The 16,331-nt window shown below is 37.0% G+C and overlaps 1 protein-coding gene across 3 annotated transcripts in view; it reads right to left on the bottom strand.

Moving 5' to 3' along the window:
* VPS13C (vacuolar protein sorting 13 homolog C) overlaps positions 1 to 16,331 on the bottom strand; it is a 183,367-nt gene that overhangs the window by 58,498 nt on the left and 108,538 nt on the right. For all 3 annotated transcript variants that reach the window (XR_011472254.1, XM_070421598.1, XM_070421608.1), the window contains 6 exons: positions 13,051 to 13,201; positions 12,569 to 12,678; positions 9,079 to 9,248; positions 7,520 to 7,770; positions 3,888 to 4,117; positions 1,246 to 1,338 (listed from right to left, as the gene is read on the bottom strand). Coding sequence is in view for 2 of the 3 variants with exons in the window: in XM_070421598.1 (XP_070277699.1) it covers positions 1,246 to 1,338; positions 3,888 to 4,117; positions 7,520 to 7,770; positions 9,079 to 9,248; positions 12,569 to 12,678; positions 13,051 to 13,201 (1,005 nt within the window). In the remaining variant the exon portion in view is untranslated. The remainder of the gene's footprint in view (positions 1 to 1,245; positions 1,339 to 3,887; positions 4,118 to 7,519; positions 7,771 to 9,078; positions 9,249 to 12,568; positions 12,679 to 13,050; positions 13,202 to 16,331) is intronic.

Raw genomic sequence — 16,331 nt, 5'->3', positions numbered from 1 at the left:
GCTGGAGTTACTGATTTATTGCTTTCTCGCTCATGTCATTAACTTTTTTGAAGGCAGGGACCAAGTATCCCCAACACCCAAATACAGGAGATTTTTTGCACATAGTAAGAGTTCAAAGAATGTTTGTTGACTAAATAAATAAATTGATATATAAAGAAATGGAAAGACAATCCCCCTTGGTGCCTTAGACAAAGTGCATGAAAATTCAGTTTTCTCCTCATTTACTACTTTAAGCCTTTAAAAAAGTAAATCTGTTAACAAAATACAATCGAAACGATCCATTATTTTAAAATATTAAAAAAAACTGCATTGTTATTTATATGGCAATTCTAATGACTTTTGTTTGAGCCTTGGTTTCATTGCTATTGCTTATTTACCTATATAGTAAAGTTACTAGCAAAATTGGTATTAGCCACCTCAATTTTGTGTCCTTTGGGCAGAGCGAGAAATAAATGTTGGAAATTATTCTATATCTTCCTTTTATAACTGGTCATGAAGTCATACTTAAAGAATATGAATGCCAATGGAGAAAAGAGACTGCTTTTCCACTGCTTTAAATGTAAGAGATATTTTTTAAAAAACTAAAAATTTCTAGCATACATCTGTCATTACAAATATTTCATAAGCCAAATAAAACACTTAATCACATAATTATTGCATTCAATAAAATTATATAAAAATAACCATTACAAATAAATAAAAACCTCATTTTTCTATCCTTTCTTCCCTTCTCTTACCATCCCATCTCTGCTCTCTCTCCAAACCCAATGTCCCCAACATGCACATAAAATATAATTGATAAAAACTACCCTGATCATTTGTAGATATTTGAAAATACTTTTTCAAATAAAGTAGAAACAAATAATTGCATTAAAAATATATATTTTTTATTTTATTTTTTAATTTTTTTAAATTCTCACCTAAGGATATGTTTAGAGAGAAGAAGGGAAAGAGTGAGAGAGAAACATGATCAGGTGATTCCTGTACAAGTCCTGACCAGGGATCGAACCCAAAATCTCGGTATGTGTCCTGAAGGGGAATACAACCTATAACCTTTTGGTATATGCATGGGATGAGGCTCCAACCAACTGAGCAATCCAGCCAGGGCAAAAAATGTATTTTAATGTTAGAGATATTTATTAATGACCAAATATGTGACTAGCATAATGGTCTAGTTACAAGACATCAAAAGATATTGTTAGAAAAAGAATTAATTTTCACCCAAATAAGATAATAGGCACTAACCTTAATTATAAATTCTCCAACTACAATATTTATATTTTGTTTTCCTGAAACCCATGCGCATTTTTCCATAAATAGAGAACAGGGCTGTAAGACCTAGAGACAAATAAATGAAAATCACATTTTCTTAGTAATAGAACTGTTATTTATATATGTAACACAGAAGAGCATCTTACTTAACTTGACATTTTTAATTACAGCCTACTACTCAAAGCAAAAAGGCAAATTAGCTGAGAAGCTCTTGTGAGAGCTCTTCTAAAGTAATGCAAGTCTATGAACATTGTTAAAGAACTTACACTAAAGAATTTAAATTTAAAAAGGAGTTCTGATCAATTTCTTTATGCCAAATTCTTGACTAATGATGTACATTTACTATTAGAAATTGAAATGTTTCCTTTTCTTAAATATCTTTTAAGTGATGCCCACTGTAAAATCTACTTTTAAGATATCTATTAAAATGAGCTAAAGATGATGATAAGATCTGACATTTGCAAAGAGGTACTAGAGGAAATGAAATTATGTCATTACAACTTTTATGACCGCTAAATCACTTGAAATTGTTTCTTTCAACAAATAGTTCTGTTAATACCTTTAAAAAAGACTATGGTAAGTAAATAATCAGTTTCCAGATTGCTTAATAAAAGGTCAGTCTTGAATATAATAAGGTCCTTATTAGAATAAATTTCAAATCTTGATTTATTAAAACCATGAAGCCTATATTCTCATATATCATTAACAAAATAAATAAAATAACCTTGCACCTGAATTGAATGGGGGAATTGGAACTACATAAACTTGCAAAACATTAGCATGAGCATTTAATGGAGTGATTAACAGAGCTTTCTGTGACATATCAAAAGAAGATGATGGCACTAAAGAATGTTTCATGATAAAGTACAGACTAAGCCTAGCACTGCATTTCTTTATGAAACTCACTTTGCCTACAGAAATTTTTAGTTTAAAACACTACAAATGGGTCGCATAACATAAAATTATCAATTTAAGATTAAAAATCAGTATGATGAATTATTTAACTAAAATAATATTTTTCAACAACAATGTGAAAATATAATTCAGTGGTTCTCAACCTGTGGGTCGCGACCCTTTGGCAGTCGAACAACCCTTTCACAGGGGTCGCCTAAGACCATCCTGCATGTCAGATATTTACATTACGATTCATAACAGTAGCAACATTACAGTTATGAAGTAGCAACGAAAATAATTTTATGGTTGGGTCACAACATGAGGAACTGTATTTAAAGGGCCAGAAGGTTGAGAACCACTGATATAATTGACTATAACTTTTAATACAGCAAAACATAACATCTTTTGGTCATATAAGTCTAACTGATTTTTTTTGTTATAAACCTCAAGATTTTAGTACTCATTCACTCATTCATTGGATATACTTTGGTGAAAAAAGAAACAGCTGAAAAGGCACATTGATTTGTACTAAAATTCAAGTACAGTTTAAAAGAAGACATAATGAAAAGAAAACCAGACTGGAGGTAGTACCAGTTCTGTCACTAGCAGCCATGGCTAAATCATTTAACATCTTCGGAATTTAACATCCTTGTCTGTAAAACCTCAAGTTTGTCATTAAATAATCTCTAAAGTTCTGTAGAATTCTCACATTCTAGGATTCTATGAATCAACCATTTCTGCCATTCTTCTGCATTCTTCAATCTAAGCTTATAATATACTAGAGGCCCGGTGCACGAAATCCATGCACGGGCAGGGTCCCTAGACCTGGCCGGCAATCAGGACCGATTGGGGCCTTCCAGCTGCCGGCCAGGGCCTCCCTTCCCCAACTACTGGCTGCCAACTGGGGCCTCCCTTCCCCGGCTGCTGGCCACCGGCCGGAATCTCCCTTTCCTGGCTGCCAACTGCTAGCTGGGGCCTTCCTTCATTCTGTGCTACCCTCTAATGGTCAGCGCACGTCATAGCGAGCGATCGGTCTCCTGGTCCAACTCCCATGGGGACAATTTGCATATTAGGCTTTTATATATATATTAGAGGGCTGGTGCACAAAAATTTGTGCACTGGCGGGGGGGAGGGTGTCCCTCAGCCCCACTTGTGCCCTCTCACAGTCTGGGATCCCTCGGGAGATAACCACCTGCTGGCTTAGGCCCACTCCCCGGGTGGCAGATGGCAGGCCCGATCCCTAGGTGCCTGCCCCACAGCCCCTGGTCACACACAGAGCAGGGCCAATCCTGGGGTTGGGGCACTGCCCCCGGTGGCGCACAGGGCAGGGCCAATGAGGGGGTTGGGGTGCGGCCCAGGGTCGCGCACTCGGCAGGGCCGTTCAGGGGTTTGGGGTGCCGCCCCCAGTCGTGCACAGGGCAGAGCCGATCAGGGGGTTGGGGTGCAAGAATAGGGCTTCCTCGGACCAATCGCACCGCCAAGCCCCGCTGCCCAGGGCCGCACACGGGGGTCCCAGCTGGCGGCGGGGCTTACGCGGCACACAGGGGCCTGGATGGCAGCTTGCGCTGGCCCACCCTGCCTGCAGTATGCAAATTAGCTTCCATCTTTGTTGGCGGTTAATTTGCATATCACACTGATTAGCCAATGGGGGCGTAGCAGAGGTATGGTCAATTACCATGTTTGTCTGTTATTAGATAGGATATAGAGATGGTAATTCTTACTGTGGTAATGTTTTTTCCTCTCTTTTCTCTGAGAAAAGGGCAAGCGAGCACTTTAAGATCTCTCACAGAAGCTTCCATCATCTGTTCGAGTTTGGATGTTGATAGAGAGAGGTCACACTGGAATGAGGCTGTCAGAGCAGGAGCATCTGCCTTTGTCAGGTTGGCAACAAATACCACTTCTGGATCTGTGACCCTGGCCTTTAAAGTCATATTTGGTCTCACAGAGTCATCTGAAGAAACAATAATAGGAACCAGAAAAGTTGTAGTAAAGTAAATCTTGTTGCTTGAATACATGCTACCTAGTTATGCTAAGTTGTTTCTAATATCCTGCTTTAATGCATATGGTGAAGTTAACAATATTAATAAATGACTGATACATACTAATAATGAATGATCATTAACAAATGCTAATTGAGCAAGATAATGGAAGCTGATCCCTGTCATCAGAAGACCATTACTATTTTGACCTAGCAGGGATATCCTTGCTTTGAAGTTATTTATGTCAGATTTAAGGTGTGTACACGTATATACACATAAATGTTTATTATTTGGTTATGTTTCTGGGGCAAGGAGGGGAAATAGGAGAAAGAAATATCACAAAGAGGATAAGAGATCATGATAAAATAGACAGACCATTATATCTATTTAATTGATTTTTCGCCATAAAATACATAGTGTCGAAGCATGGAGGAGACCAAGATGGCGGCGTAGGTAAACACCGGAGACCGCTGCCGCAAACAACCATTTCAAAAATACAACTAAAAGACTGAACGGACATCACCCAGAACCACAGGAAGGCTGGCTGAAGAGAGACTCTACAACTAGAAGGAAAGAGAACAGCAAATCGAGGCTCAGAGGCGGCGCAGTGTGGAAAATACAAAGGTACCGAGGTGCGCGCGCAAAGCGGGCTGGTGGCTGAGGGCGCGGTTGTCGTTTTCTGTCGGGAGTGAGTCTCAGACTCTGGGCTCCAGATCCGGGCGAGTCTCTAGGGACCCAGACTCAAACGGGAGAAGCGGGATTATCCGGCATCAGTTGGAACCTGAGGGCAGCTTTCTCTCCGAGGTTTGCAGCGGCTGCCGGGGTTCTGAGAAGCAGAGCCTCTGGGAACGGGACTGAGCGTGGCCATAACTGCTCCCTCCGCCCGCCCTGTTGATCCCGCCCCGCCCAGGCCCTGCGCACAGCCATTTGCCGATCGCCTCAGGCAAAGGCTGGATTAGTGCCTCCCCAGAAGGCAGACGCTTTCCATACAGCTGATTCCTATAGCCAGTCGGCCTGGGGGTCAAATCCCTCTAGTGTTAACTACAACAATTAAGGCTTGGCTAGAACAAGACTGCGCACAGAGACCACAAGGGGGTGCACCAAGAAAGCATAAAAGATGCGGAGACAAAAAAACATGACAGAAATGGAGGATATGGAGCTAAGAATCGCAATTTTGAGGGCTTGCCATAAATTTGTGCAGAGCCTCACGAAAACTAATGAGACCCTCGATGCTACGATAAAGAAATTAGAAAGTAAGCATACAGGGACTGAAATAAAGAATATTATACCCAATAGCAGACCAGAGGAGTACAATAATCAAACCAAAGATTCGACAAAAAACACCCAATTGGAAAAGCAAAATGAAAAAAGAATCCGAAAGTGTGAAGATAGTGTAAGGAGCCTCTGGGACAGCTTTAAGCGGTCTAATATCAGAGTCATTGGAGTGCCAGAAGATGAGAGACAGCAAGATATTGAAAACCTATTTCAAGAAATAATGGCAGAAAACTTCCCCCACCTGGTGAAAGAAATGGACTTACAGGTCCAAGAAGCGCAGAGAACCCCAAACAAAAGGAATCCAAAGAGGACCACACCAAGACACATCATCATTAAAATGCCAAGAGCAAAAGACAAAGAGAAAATCTTAAAAGCAGCAAGAGAAAGAGGCTCAATTACCTACAAGGGAATACCCATACGACTGTCAGCTGATTTCTCAACAGAAACTTTGCAGGCCAGAAGGGAATGGCAAGAAATATTCAAAGTGCTGAACACCAAGAACCTACAACCAAGATTACTTTATCCAGCAAAGCTATCATTCAGAATTGAAGGTCAGATAAAGAGCTTCACAGATAAGGAAAAGCTAAAGGAGTTCATCACCGCCAAACCAGTATTATATGAAATGCTGAAAGGTATCCTTTAAGAGGAAGAAGAAGAAAAAGGTAAAGATACAAATTATGAACAACAAACATGCATCTATCAACAAATGAATCTAAGAATCAAGTGAATAAATAACCTGATGTACAGAATGAACTGGTGATTATAATAGAATCAGGGACATAGAAAGGGAATAGACTGACTATTCTTGGGGGAAAAAGGGGTGTGGGAGATGCGGGAAGTGACTGGACAAAAATCATGCACCTATGGATGAACACAGTGGGTGGGGAGTGAGGGTGGAGGGTGGGGTGGGAGCTGGAAGGAGGGGAGTTATGGGGGGAAAAAAGAGGAACAAATGTAATAATCTGAACAATAAAGATTTAATTAAAAAAAAAATACATAGTGTCATACAATCTATAGAATAAATGTATTAAATGTACACATGAATACAAAGATATTAGATACTAGTGGCCCGGTGCACAAAATTCGTGCTTGGGGGGGGGGGTCCCTCAGACCAGCCTACACCCTCTCCAATCGGGGACCCCTTGGGGGATTCCAATTGCCGGTTTAGGCCCGATCCCACAGGCGGTCAGACATCCCTCTCCCAATCTGGGTATGCTGGCTTCTAACCGCTCACCTGCCTGCCTGCCTGCCTGATCGCCCCTAACTGCCTCTGCCTGACTGCCTGATCGCCCCTAACTGTCCTCCCCTGCTGGCCTGATCTCACCCCAACTGCTCTCCCCTGCCAGCCTGATCGCCCCTAACTGCCTCTGTCTTGGCCCCCACCACCATGGCTTTGTCCGGAAGGAAGTCGGATGTCCAGAAGATGGCTGGTCGACCCGGTCTAATTAGCATATTACCCTTTTATTAGTATAGATGATTACTGTTTACTAAAGGTAAATGAAAAAATAAAATTCTGACTTTGCCAGTAAATGGTAATTTTCTAATCTTACTGAGTTATACATTAGAGAGAAAAATACCTGACCTCAGATAATTATAACGTAACATAGAAATGACTGATGTATTGGTAATGCTGGAATACAGAATTAATACAGCAGGAAGTGACTTCAGTGTACACAGACTAGACATTTGCAAGCATTCCAGTGAGTTGAAGGAGTCTAAGGTGATGTCCAGGGGCATTATGCTGTCTTCCAATACCCCACCTTCTGTTTTTATATGTTCAAATGCTCTTCAATATGTTATACTTCTTCCAAATATTTTCTTTGAATAAAAGAGTTCCCTTCTATAAGAAGGGGAACCACAGACACAGATTAACTTGCTCACTCTATTTCTGAATAAGTAAAGAAATGTAATGCAGAGTTGGGAGCAATAGTTTCCTGGCTCCTAATCATATAAATCTATGCTTACTAAAATTTTTCTATAAAATATGTTTAAATTTAAAGAATAATTTTACATTCTTAGTTTCCACTTCTCTTTTTGCCTACTTGTAATTTTTGTTAAAATATACAAGCTGTCATCTATGACAGAGAAGCTCTGCTAACCTTTTTCTATCTTGGGTTTTGCTGTAGAAGTCTGTCGCAGTGGAATCTGTACTTCTTTTGCCATATTTTCTGAACTCTGAGGCATAGCTTTGATAAAGAAATCTGCCACAGTCATCAGAAATTCCACACTGGCACATACATACAGCTTGTCAAGAACAGCATCAAGATGACTTCTTCCATCTTTGCCTTGCTTGTAACTTATATCAATCATAGAACTGTTGTTATCTTGGTCGTTCTTCCTATCAATCATTCTGAAAAAATATACAATCATTATTTTGTTCCTGCTAGAATAATTAAAAAGATGAAAAATTTCATATATATATGTATGTATCTTATATATTTCATATATATATACATATACATATATATAGAGAGATCTTAATCTTTCTTTCTCATCTTAACAGAAAAAAGACCACTATTAACTAGAGTCTAATTAGCTAATGAGCATTCAAAACATGGTCTCCTTATCTCTATAGCAAGATTCAAATTATTGGGCAATTACAGGATATTTTATCATTATAATGCAATACTAGAAAAACAATGACTGTTGGAAGAAATTTCAACAATTAACTAAACACATTAATGTGGTCCCACAAAATTTAAAAGCCACCTCTTTAAGATTATTTACCAAAATAAAACTTCCTCATCTCCAAAAATCATCCTATACAAGTTGAGTCCAAAAGTATTCAATATAATTCAAATCAGCCAGTGTTCATCAATTGACTGCAATGATAATTCTCACACAGGACATATGCTGGAAAGAGCAGACTACCAAAAAGATGATGGCCTTTAATCACCATTGGCTAGGCAGCTGTGGACAGCCACCTCAAACATGAAATGTGAAAACGAAAAGCTGGATGCATGGCAGCATTATTTTCTCATTAATTCATCTCTTAGAAAAACAAAGGGCTCAGAAGTATCCAGTATGAGTCTGAGTTTAGGTAGCAGCACAGTTTGTTGTTGTTGTTTGTTTTATTTTGTTTTTCAAAAAAAAAATTTAAGGACAAAAATATTGTGTCTCATTATTTGGGAAAGATATAAAAATATCATTAGTCTATTTAAAGTTATACATTCCTCACTCTATAGCAGGCTAATATAAGTTAATCTTTCAAAAATGTGTTGATAATATGAAAATGCTAGGGATTCCACTTCTATTAAAACTTTGAGAGAAATTTCACAGAACAGTTTATAGACAAAATAAATAAGACAAAGAAAGTTTATATATAATTTTAAGGCTTTTAAAAAAGATTCTGCCTACTGGGAACAATTTAGAAAAATACATTACCAGTGGGCCACCCCATGTGGATTTAACTATTAAAATTCTTATATTCTCCTGGTTGCTACTTTTAAGAATATTCCATTTTATTATTAAACTTGCCTTTAATTCAAACTTTAAAGCAATTGAATTTGATGTCAGCACTACTTCTTGATACTCTTCAAGTTATAGTATGACCAAAGACCTCTTTTGATCATCCCAAGCCTAGCAATCAATACCTGGTAACAATGCCAGGTGTAATGTCAACCTTAAATAATGTACAGCAAATTTGGAAATGACAAACCTTGATGTTGCTCTCTCAATGCCTTCTCTGAGATCATCAAGGGTACATGTCTTAAGTTTAATGCCCACATTCATGGAACTATCCTTAAACATCTTCCCTGAGGAGGCCATAAAATGTAATCTGAGTTCACCAAGCCGGAAACTGTCATTATGAAATGAAAGTTTGGATTCCTGTGGTATATTTCAAGCAAAAGAATCAATTATCTTTAAATATTATGTAATTACTTATAAACATATTTTTAATTAAGAAATTAAAGGCAAATCAATATCACAAATTTTAGAAGAACAGGTGTTGAAACACAAAAAACAGAACAGTGAAAAATATTCGTTTGTGAGTGTATATGTACATACAAATAAATGCATATATATGTGCTGATCTTCAACAATAGTTAATATATAAAAACTTACCAGTTCGTGGCAAATAAAAATAATCAGAAGATATTTTTGTCAATCAATCATTCTTACTAATAAATATTTAATGAGCTCTTCCGTAAAAAACACCATGATAGGAATTATGAGGTTTACAAGAAAGGGTAAGGCATGGTAGGTGCACTAGTGAACTTATACCCTAATTGAAAAGAAAAAACACATGCCCTAGCCAGTATGGCTCAGTGGATGGAGCGCCAGCCTGCAGACTGAAGGGTCCCTGGTTCGATTCCGGTCAAGAGCATGTACCTTGGTTGCGGGCACATTCCCAGTAGGGGGTGTGCAGGAGGCAGCTGATCGATGTTTCTCTCTCATTGATGTTTCTAACTCTCTATCCCTCTCCCTTCCTCTCTGTAAAAAATCAATAAGATATTAAAAAAAATAAGAAAAGAAAAGAAAAAACACAGAAATACATTGCAACAAACATCACAAAGAGATATTGTAAGTTGTAAATGAAAAAAGAAAAAGACATGTAGTCATTTATTTGTTCATATCTGTATTCTCCCATATTCCACAAAGGACATGAAGTGATTAGGTAAAGAATATAAACAGCAAAAGCTCAGAGGGTCAAAGAGGTCATTGTGAGCCAGGAAAAATTAATGAAGAAGGTGAGAACGTAACTGAGCCTCAGAAACTGAGTGGGATTAGACAGGCTAAGAAGTGTAGAAGACAATCTAGATAGGGAGAAAACATGAACAAACAATTCAAGATGCTCTGAAGGCACAAGGTACAGGCTGTTTAGGCTTGAATAGTTCAATTTAAGAATGCTAGGGAATGAGGGCTGGAGAGAAATATACAGGCCTATTCAAGGTCTCAAATCCTAAAGATTTAAAATTGGTTTTATAGGAAAAAGGACCTCAATCTTTATGTCACCAAACACATAGCTCCAAATTCTGTAGGTATGCCCAGACTTTAAAAGAACAAAATCCAACCAAACAACCAAAGAAAAAAAATCTTCAATTAATTAAAGAACTTTAGTCCTGATAGCTCACTACAGACCATGACATTCATATGAGGGGTACTGGTGATGTGCAATTCTGGGCACACGTTATACTCTCACTTAAGAGAGTACATTGCATGCAAGTGGGTCAGAATGATATTATTATTAGCAAACTTGGAATGACTTTAATTTATAAAAATGTAAATATCCCTGGCTGGTTTGGCTCAGTGGATAGAGCGTCAGACTGTGGACTGAAGGGTCCCAGGTTCGATTCCGGTCAAGGGCACATGTCTGGGTTGCGGGCTCGATCCCCAGTTGGGGGTGTGTGGGAGGCAGCCAATCAATGATTCTCTCTCATCATTGATGTTTCTATCTCTTTCTCCCTCTCCCTTCCTCTCTGAAATCAATAAAAAATATATATTTTTTAAAATGTAAATAATTCGCAAACTTCTGATTTGTGCATGCTTGTTTGTTTTTAACCCTAGCCCGAGGATATATTTTTATTGATTTTTAGAGAGAGAAGAAGGAAGAAAAAAAGAGAGAGAGAGAAAGAGAGAGAAGAAACATGGATCAACTGCCTCCCACACACGCCACGACCTAGGCATGTGTCCTGACTGAAAATCAAACCCGCAACCCTGTGGTGTAAGGGACGACACTGCAAAACCAACTGAGCCACCAGGCCAGGGTACAAACTACTGATTTGTAGCTATTAACAGAAATGACCTGTGACACATCTACTAATCACAATATACTTATGTTTGTGGTACAGATATTGTTGTAGACAACTTGGAACCACTGAATCTTTTTTAGTAAGACAAAATTCACATAACACTGGGAAGTTGTAAATGGCATGAAAATCATTTAGGAAGCTGAACGTGTGCCAATATCTAGGATGGATAAAAAGAATAACAAACAAGGAAGCCTTTGTGGTACTATTATTGTGAGCTAAGATTTCTCAAATAAAGCAGCAGTGAGAACTGCCAGGAAAGGACAAAGGTTCAATCAAAGAAAAAACTGATAGTAATCAGTGTCTAAATGAATAAAAATCAACAAAGAAGGAAATAAACGAAGATACAGATTTTAAAACTGAGCAACCATTGGAATGATGGTACCTTAAGTGAAATGAAGAACATATTTAACTATTAATTTTCCAGAAGGTAATTTTCTGATCTTCTAATTAACATTAAACATTAGAAATTAAGGCAGTTTGTTGTACAAATGACAGATAGTAGTCAAGGTTTAACAGTAACAATGTATGAATATTGCATAATTTTTAGAAAATAATATGAAATATAAGATAACATATAAGTGGACATTAACAACAGATATAAAGCCCATAATTAGAATACATTATGGGTATTAATCAATATAACTTATAGGTATTATCAAATGGCATATGTATTATGATTATTATATGACATGATTTATATAACCAAAAATATTTATTAAAAGATACTATCTAAGGCCTGGAAGGAGTTGATACAGGGTGGAGGAGGTCAATGAGAAAAAAAAACAAAGGGGACATTTGTAATACTTTCAACAATAAAGGTTAATTTTTTTAAAAAAGACACTATATAATAAAAAAATAGCTTTCTAAAATACCACTGACACATTACTTAATTCAAATAATTATGAGACTGAACCTTGGTTCTTCAATTCATTAATGAGTATCCTGGACACATAACTACTACATATAAAATTTATTCAATGAAAACATAGCTAATGCTTATACTATATCATAATGATAAATTTAAAAAATATTCCTCTAAGGTTCCAAAGCCACTACTAAGTTATTCTCCTTAAATAGTTATACTTATGTATCAAGCTATATAATAAAATTGTGCATATAATTAGTTCCTCATATATAAGATTCTTCTATTAGTGATGGATTTTAGTGTTTTAGTGCTAATGTTACTTAGAACAAAATTTAAAAATTGCCTTTGCCTAGTTGTATTAACAACACCAACAAAGTGAAGTCAGAGAGCAAGACCAATGTATGTTCTGTAGTCCAAACAGAATTTCATAGACATATTAATTTTTATGAATAAACATCAAAAAATGCCAATATTCCAAATTCAATAAAGAGCTAAGGATTTATTTCTAAATACAGAAAGTTAGTGCCTACCTGGTTGATATCATTGTTATAAAGAACAATGGAAAGAGATTCAAAGTGAAAGTCAAATTGCAGAGTGACACTCTGATCCACAGAAAGCTGTGTGTCTGCCAAATCTTGTTCTGATGGTTCAAACATAAATACGAAAATTAAAAAACTTTTAGATAGGTGTATGATTTTAGTTATATTTTAAAAGCTAGGATAATTTATTATCCTAAATTTATATCATACTTTCTACAATTATTTAAATCATATTATAAGAATAAAAATGCCAATGATTTGTTCCATATATATTCAGCACAGGTGGCCCTTCCCTTACAGCAGACACTGAGCATACATGCTTCCTTCTCCTGGGAGCTTTTCCACAGTAAATAATACAAGACTGAATCAGTTCATACCATGTTATGCTGGACAACTAAGAGAAACCACTAAATATAAATATGGCATTAATGCTCATTTTTCTCCATAATCCAATCAAAAATCTTCAATTTTACCTTTGAGGTGATCAGGTCCACTCAAAACATCTTTTCTTACTCTTACAGCCTCCTGGGTAGACTGTGTAGGGCTTGGCTGTGAAGAAGCTTCCCCAAGATTTTCCAGCAAAATTTTCATTAAAACTGTTAAATCATCTTCACTGAGAGCAACCTAGAAACCAAAAATAAGTTGTTATAAATATAAAGTAATAAAAAATGCAGAATATCATATCTATGTCTTAATTTATGGTTCCTCAAATTAACTGACTGTTCATCTAACTTTAAAAAACAGTTAGCTTATTCTCCACATAGTATTTGTGGGATTTTTTTGCTTCCTTTTTGCAGTTAATTTCAAATTTCAAAGCACTGCAGTCAGAGAATATGCTTGGTATAATTTTAATTATCTTTTTTTTTAATGTATTTTATTGAATTTTTACAGAGAAGAAGGGAGAGGAACAGAGAGTTAGAAACATCGATGAGAGAGATCGAACAGCTGCCTCCTGCACAGCCCCCAGTAGGGATGTGCCCGCAACCCAGGTAAATGCCCTTGACCGGAATCGAACCTGGGACCCTTGAGTCCGCAGGCTGACGCTCTATCCACTGAGCCAAACCGGTTCGGCATAATTTTAATTATCTTAAATTTGTTGAGGCTAGTTTTGTGTCCCAACATATGGTCTATCCTTGAGAATATTCCATGTGCACTAGAGAAGAATGTATAATCTGGTGTTCTGGAATGAAAGGCTCTGTAAATGTCAATTACGTCCATTTGGTCTAATGTGTCATTTAAGGCTGATATTTCTTTATTGATTTTCTGTTTGAATGACCTATCTATAGTTGTCAATGGGGTATTTAAGTCCCCTACTGTGATTGTGTTTTTGTCACTTTCTCCCTTTGGTTCTGTTAGTAGTTGCTTTATACATTTCGGTGCTCCCTGACTGGAGCACATATATTAGAGTGTGATGTCTTTTTGATGTGGTGCCCTTTATCATTATAAAATGACCATCTTTGTCTCTTGTTACCCTTTTTTTAAGGTTTTTTATTTTTTATTGATTTTTAGAGAGAGAAAGGGAGAGGGAAAAAGAGAGAGAAACATCAATGGAAACATCTATTGGCTGCTTCCCGCACGCCCACCACATGGGACCGAGCCCACAACCCTGGCACATGTCCTGACTGGGAATCAACTCGGCAACACTTTGGTGAACAAGATGATGCCCATCCAACTGAGCCACACCAGCCAGGGTTCTTCTTACCTTTTTTATCTTGAAATCTATTTTGTTACATATAAGTATGGCTATACCTGCTTTTCTATGGATGCCATTTACTTGGAGAATGGTTTTCCACCCTTTCACTTTGAGTCGATATTTGCCTTATCAGCTTAGAGGTGTCTCCTGAAGACAGCACATGGTGGTTGGGTTTTGTTTTTTGATCCAATCTGCTATTCTGTGCCATTTTAGTCAATTTACATTTAAAGTACCTCAACATAATACAGGCTATATATGACAAACCCTCAGCTAATATGATACTCAGTGGTGAAAAACTGAAAGCTTTTCCTCTAAGATCAGGAACAAGACAAGGATGCCCACTCTCACCACTGTTATTCATCATAGTACTGGAAGACCTAGCAAGAGCAAACAGGTAAGAGAAAAAAATAAAAGAAATCCAAATTGGGAATGAAGAAGTAAAATTGTCACTTTGTGCAGATGACATGATTCTTTATATAGAAAACCCTAAAGACTCAACCAAAAAACTATTAAAAACAATAAAAAAGTACAGTAATATTACAGGATACAAAGTCAATGTACAATAACCCAATGCATTACAATATAGTAATAATAAAATTTCAGAAAAAATAAATGAAAAAAATTCCTTTTGCAATTGCAGCAGAAAGAATAAAATACCTAGAAATATACTTAACAAAGGATGTGAATGACCTTTATACTGCAAACTACAAAGCATTATTAAAAGACACAATGCAATAGGAAGATATTCCATGTTAATGGATTGGAAAAATCAACATAGCCATATTACTAAAAGCAATATAAAGATTTAATGCAATTTCCTTCAAAATCTCAATGATGTTTTTTAAAGAAATAGAACAAAAAATATATCAGATTTATATAGAATCACAAAAGACCCAGAATAGCTAAAGCAATCCTGAGAGAAAAGAACAAAGCCAGAGTTATCACACTCTCTGACTTCAAATTATACTACAAACTATAATAATCAAAACAGCACGGTATTCAAGGGATAAAAAAAGAAGAAAGACTCATGGACACAGACAACAGTACAGTGATTTGCACTGCACGGGAGAACATATTTGCCAATGCTGTTTCAGATAAGGGTTTAATCTCCAAAATTTACAGAGAACTTATACAACTTAACAAAAGGAAGATAAACAATCCAATCAAAAAATGGGCAAAGGACCTAAATAGACACTTCTCCTAAGACACACAAATGGCTAACGATATATGAAAAGATGCTCAACTTCACTAGCCACTAGAGAAATACAAATCAAAACTACAATGAGATACCACCTCACACCTGTTAGAATGAATATTATCAATAAGACAAGTAATGACAAGTGTAGGAGAGGTTGTGGAGGAAAAGGAACCCTCACACCCTTACATTCTGGTAAGAATGTAAACTGTTACAGCTACTATGGAAAACAGTATGGAAGCTCCTCAAAAAATTAAAAATAGAGTTACTATATGACCCAGAAAGCCCTCTTCTGGGTATCTACTTGAAAACATTTATTCACAAAGATATATGCATGCCTACGTTCATTGCAGTATTATTAACGGTGGCCAACACATGGAAACAACTGAGTGTCCTTCGCTAGATGACTGGATAAAGAAGATGTGGTACAGCCCTGACCAGTTTGGCTCAGTGGATAGAGCGTCAGCCTATGGACTCAAGGGTCCCAGGTTTGATTCCGGTCAAGGGCATGTACCTTGGTTGCGGGCACATCCCCAGTAGGGGGTGTGCAGGAGGCAGCTGATTGATTTTTCTCTCTCATCGATGTTTCTAACTCTATCCCTCTCCCTTCCTCTCTGTAAAAAATCAATAAAATATATTTTTTTAAAAAGAGAAGATGTGGTACATATACACAATGGAATACTACTCAGCTATGAGAAAAGACCAAATACTGACATTTGCGACATGAATGGATCTTGAGAATATCATGCTAAGTAAAATAAGTCAGACAGAAAAAGTTAAAAACCATGTAATTTCACTCATATGTGATATATAAAACTGAAGGCAACAAATGAACAAACAAGAAAAAGAAGTTAAAAAAAAAAAAA

This window comes from Myotis yumanensis, unplaced genomic scaffold, assembly GCF_028538775.1.
Source record: "Myotis yumanensis isolate MYYU_CA2020_CCGP unplaced genomic scaffold, mMyoYum1.0.hap1 SCAF_1, whole genome shotgun sequence".
Lineage (NCBI taxonomy): Eukaryota > Metazoa > Chordata > Mammalia > Chiroptera > Vespertilionidae > Myotis > Myotis yumanensis.
The sequence above is the reverse complement of the archived record's forward strand: the minus strand, read 5'-3'. Positions and strand labels throughout refer to the sequence as shown.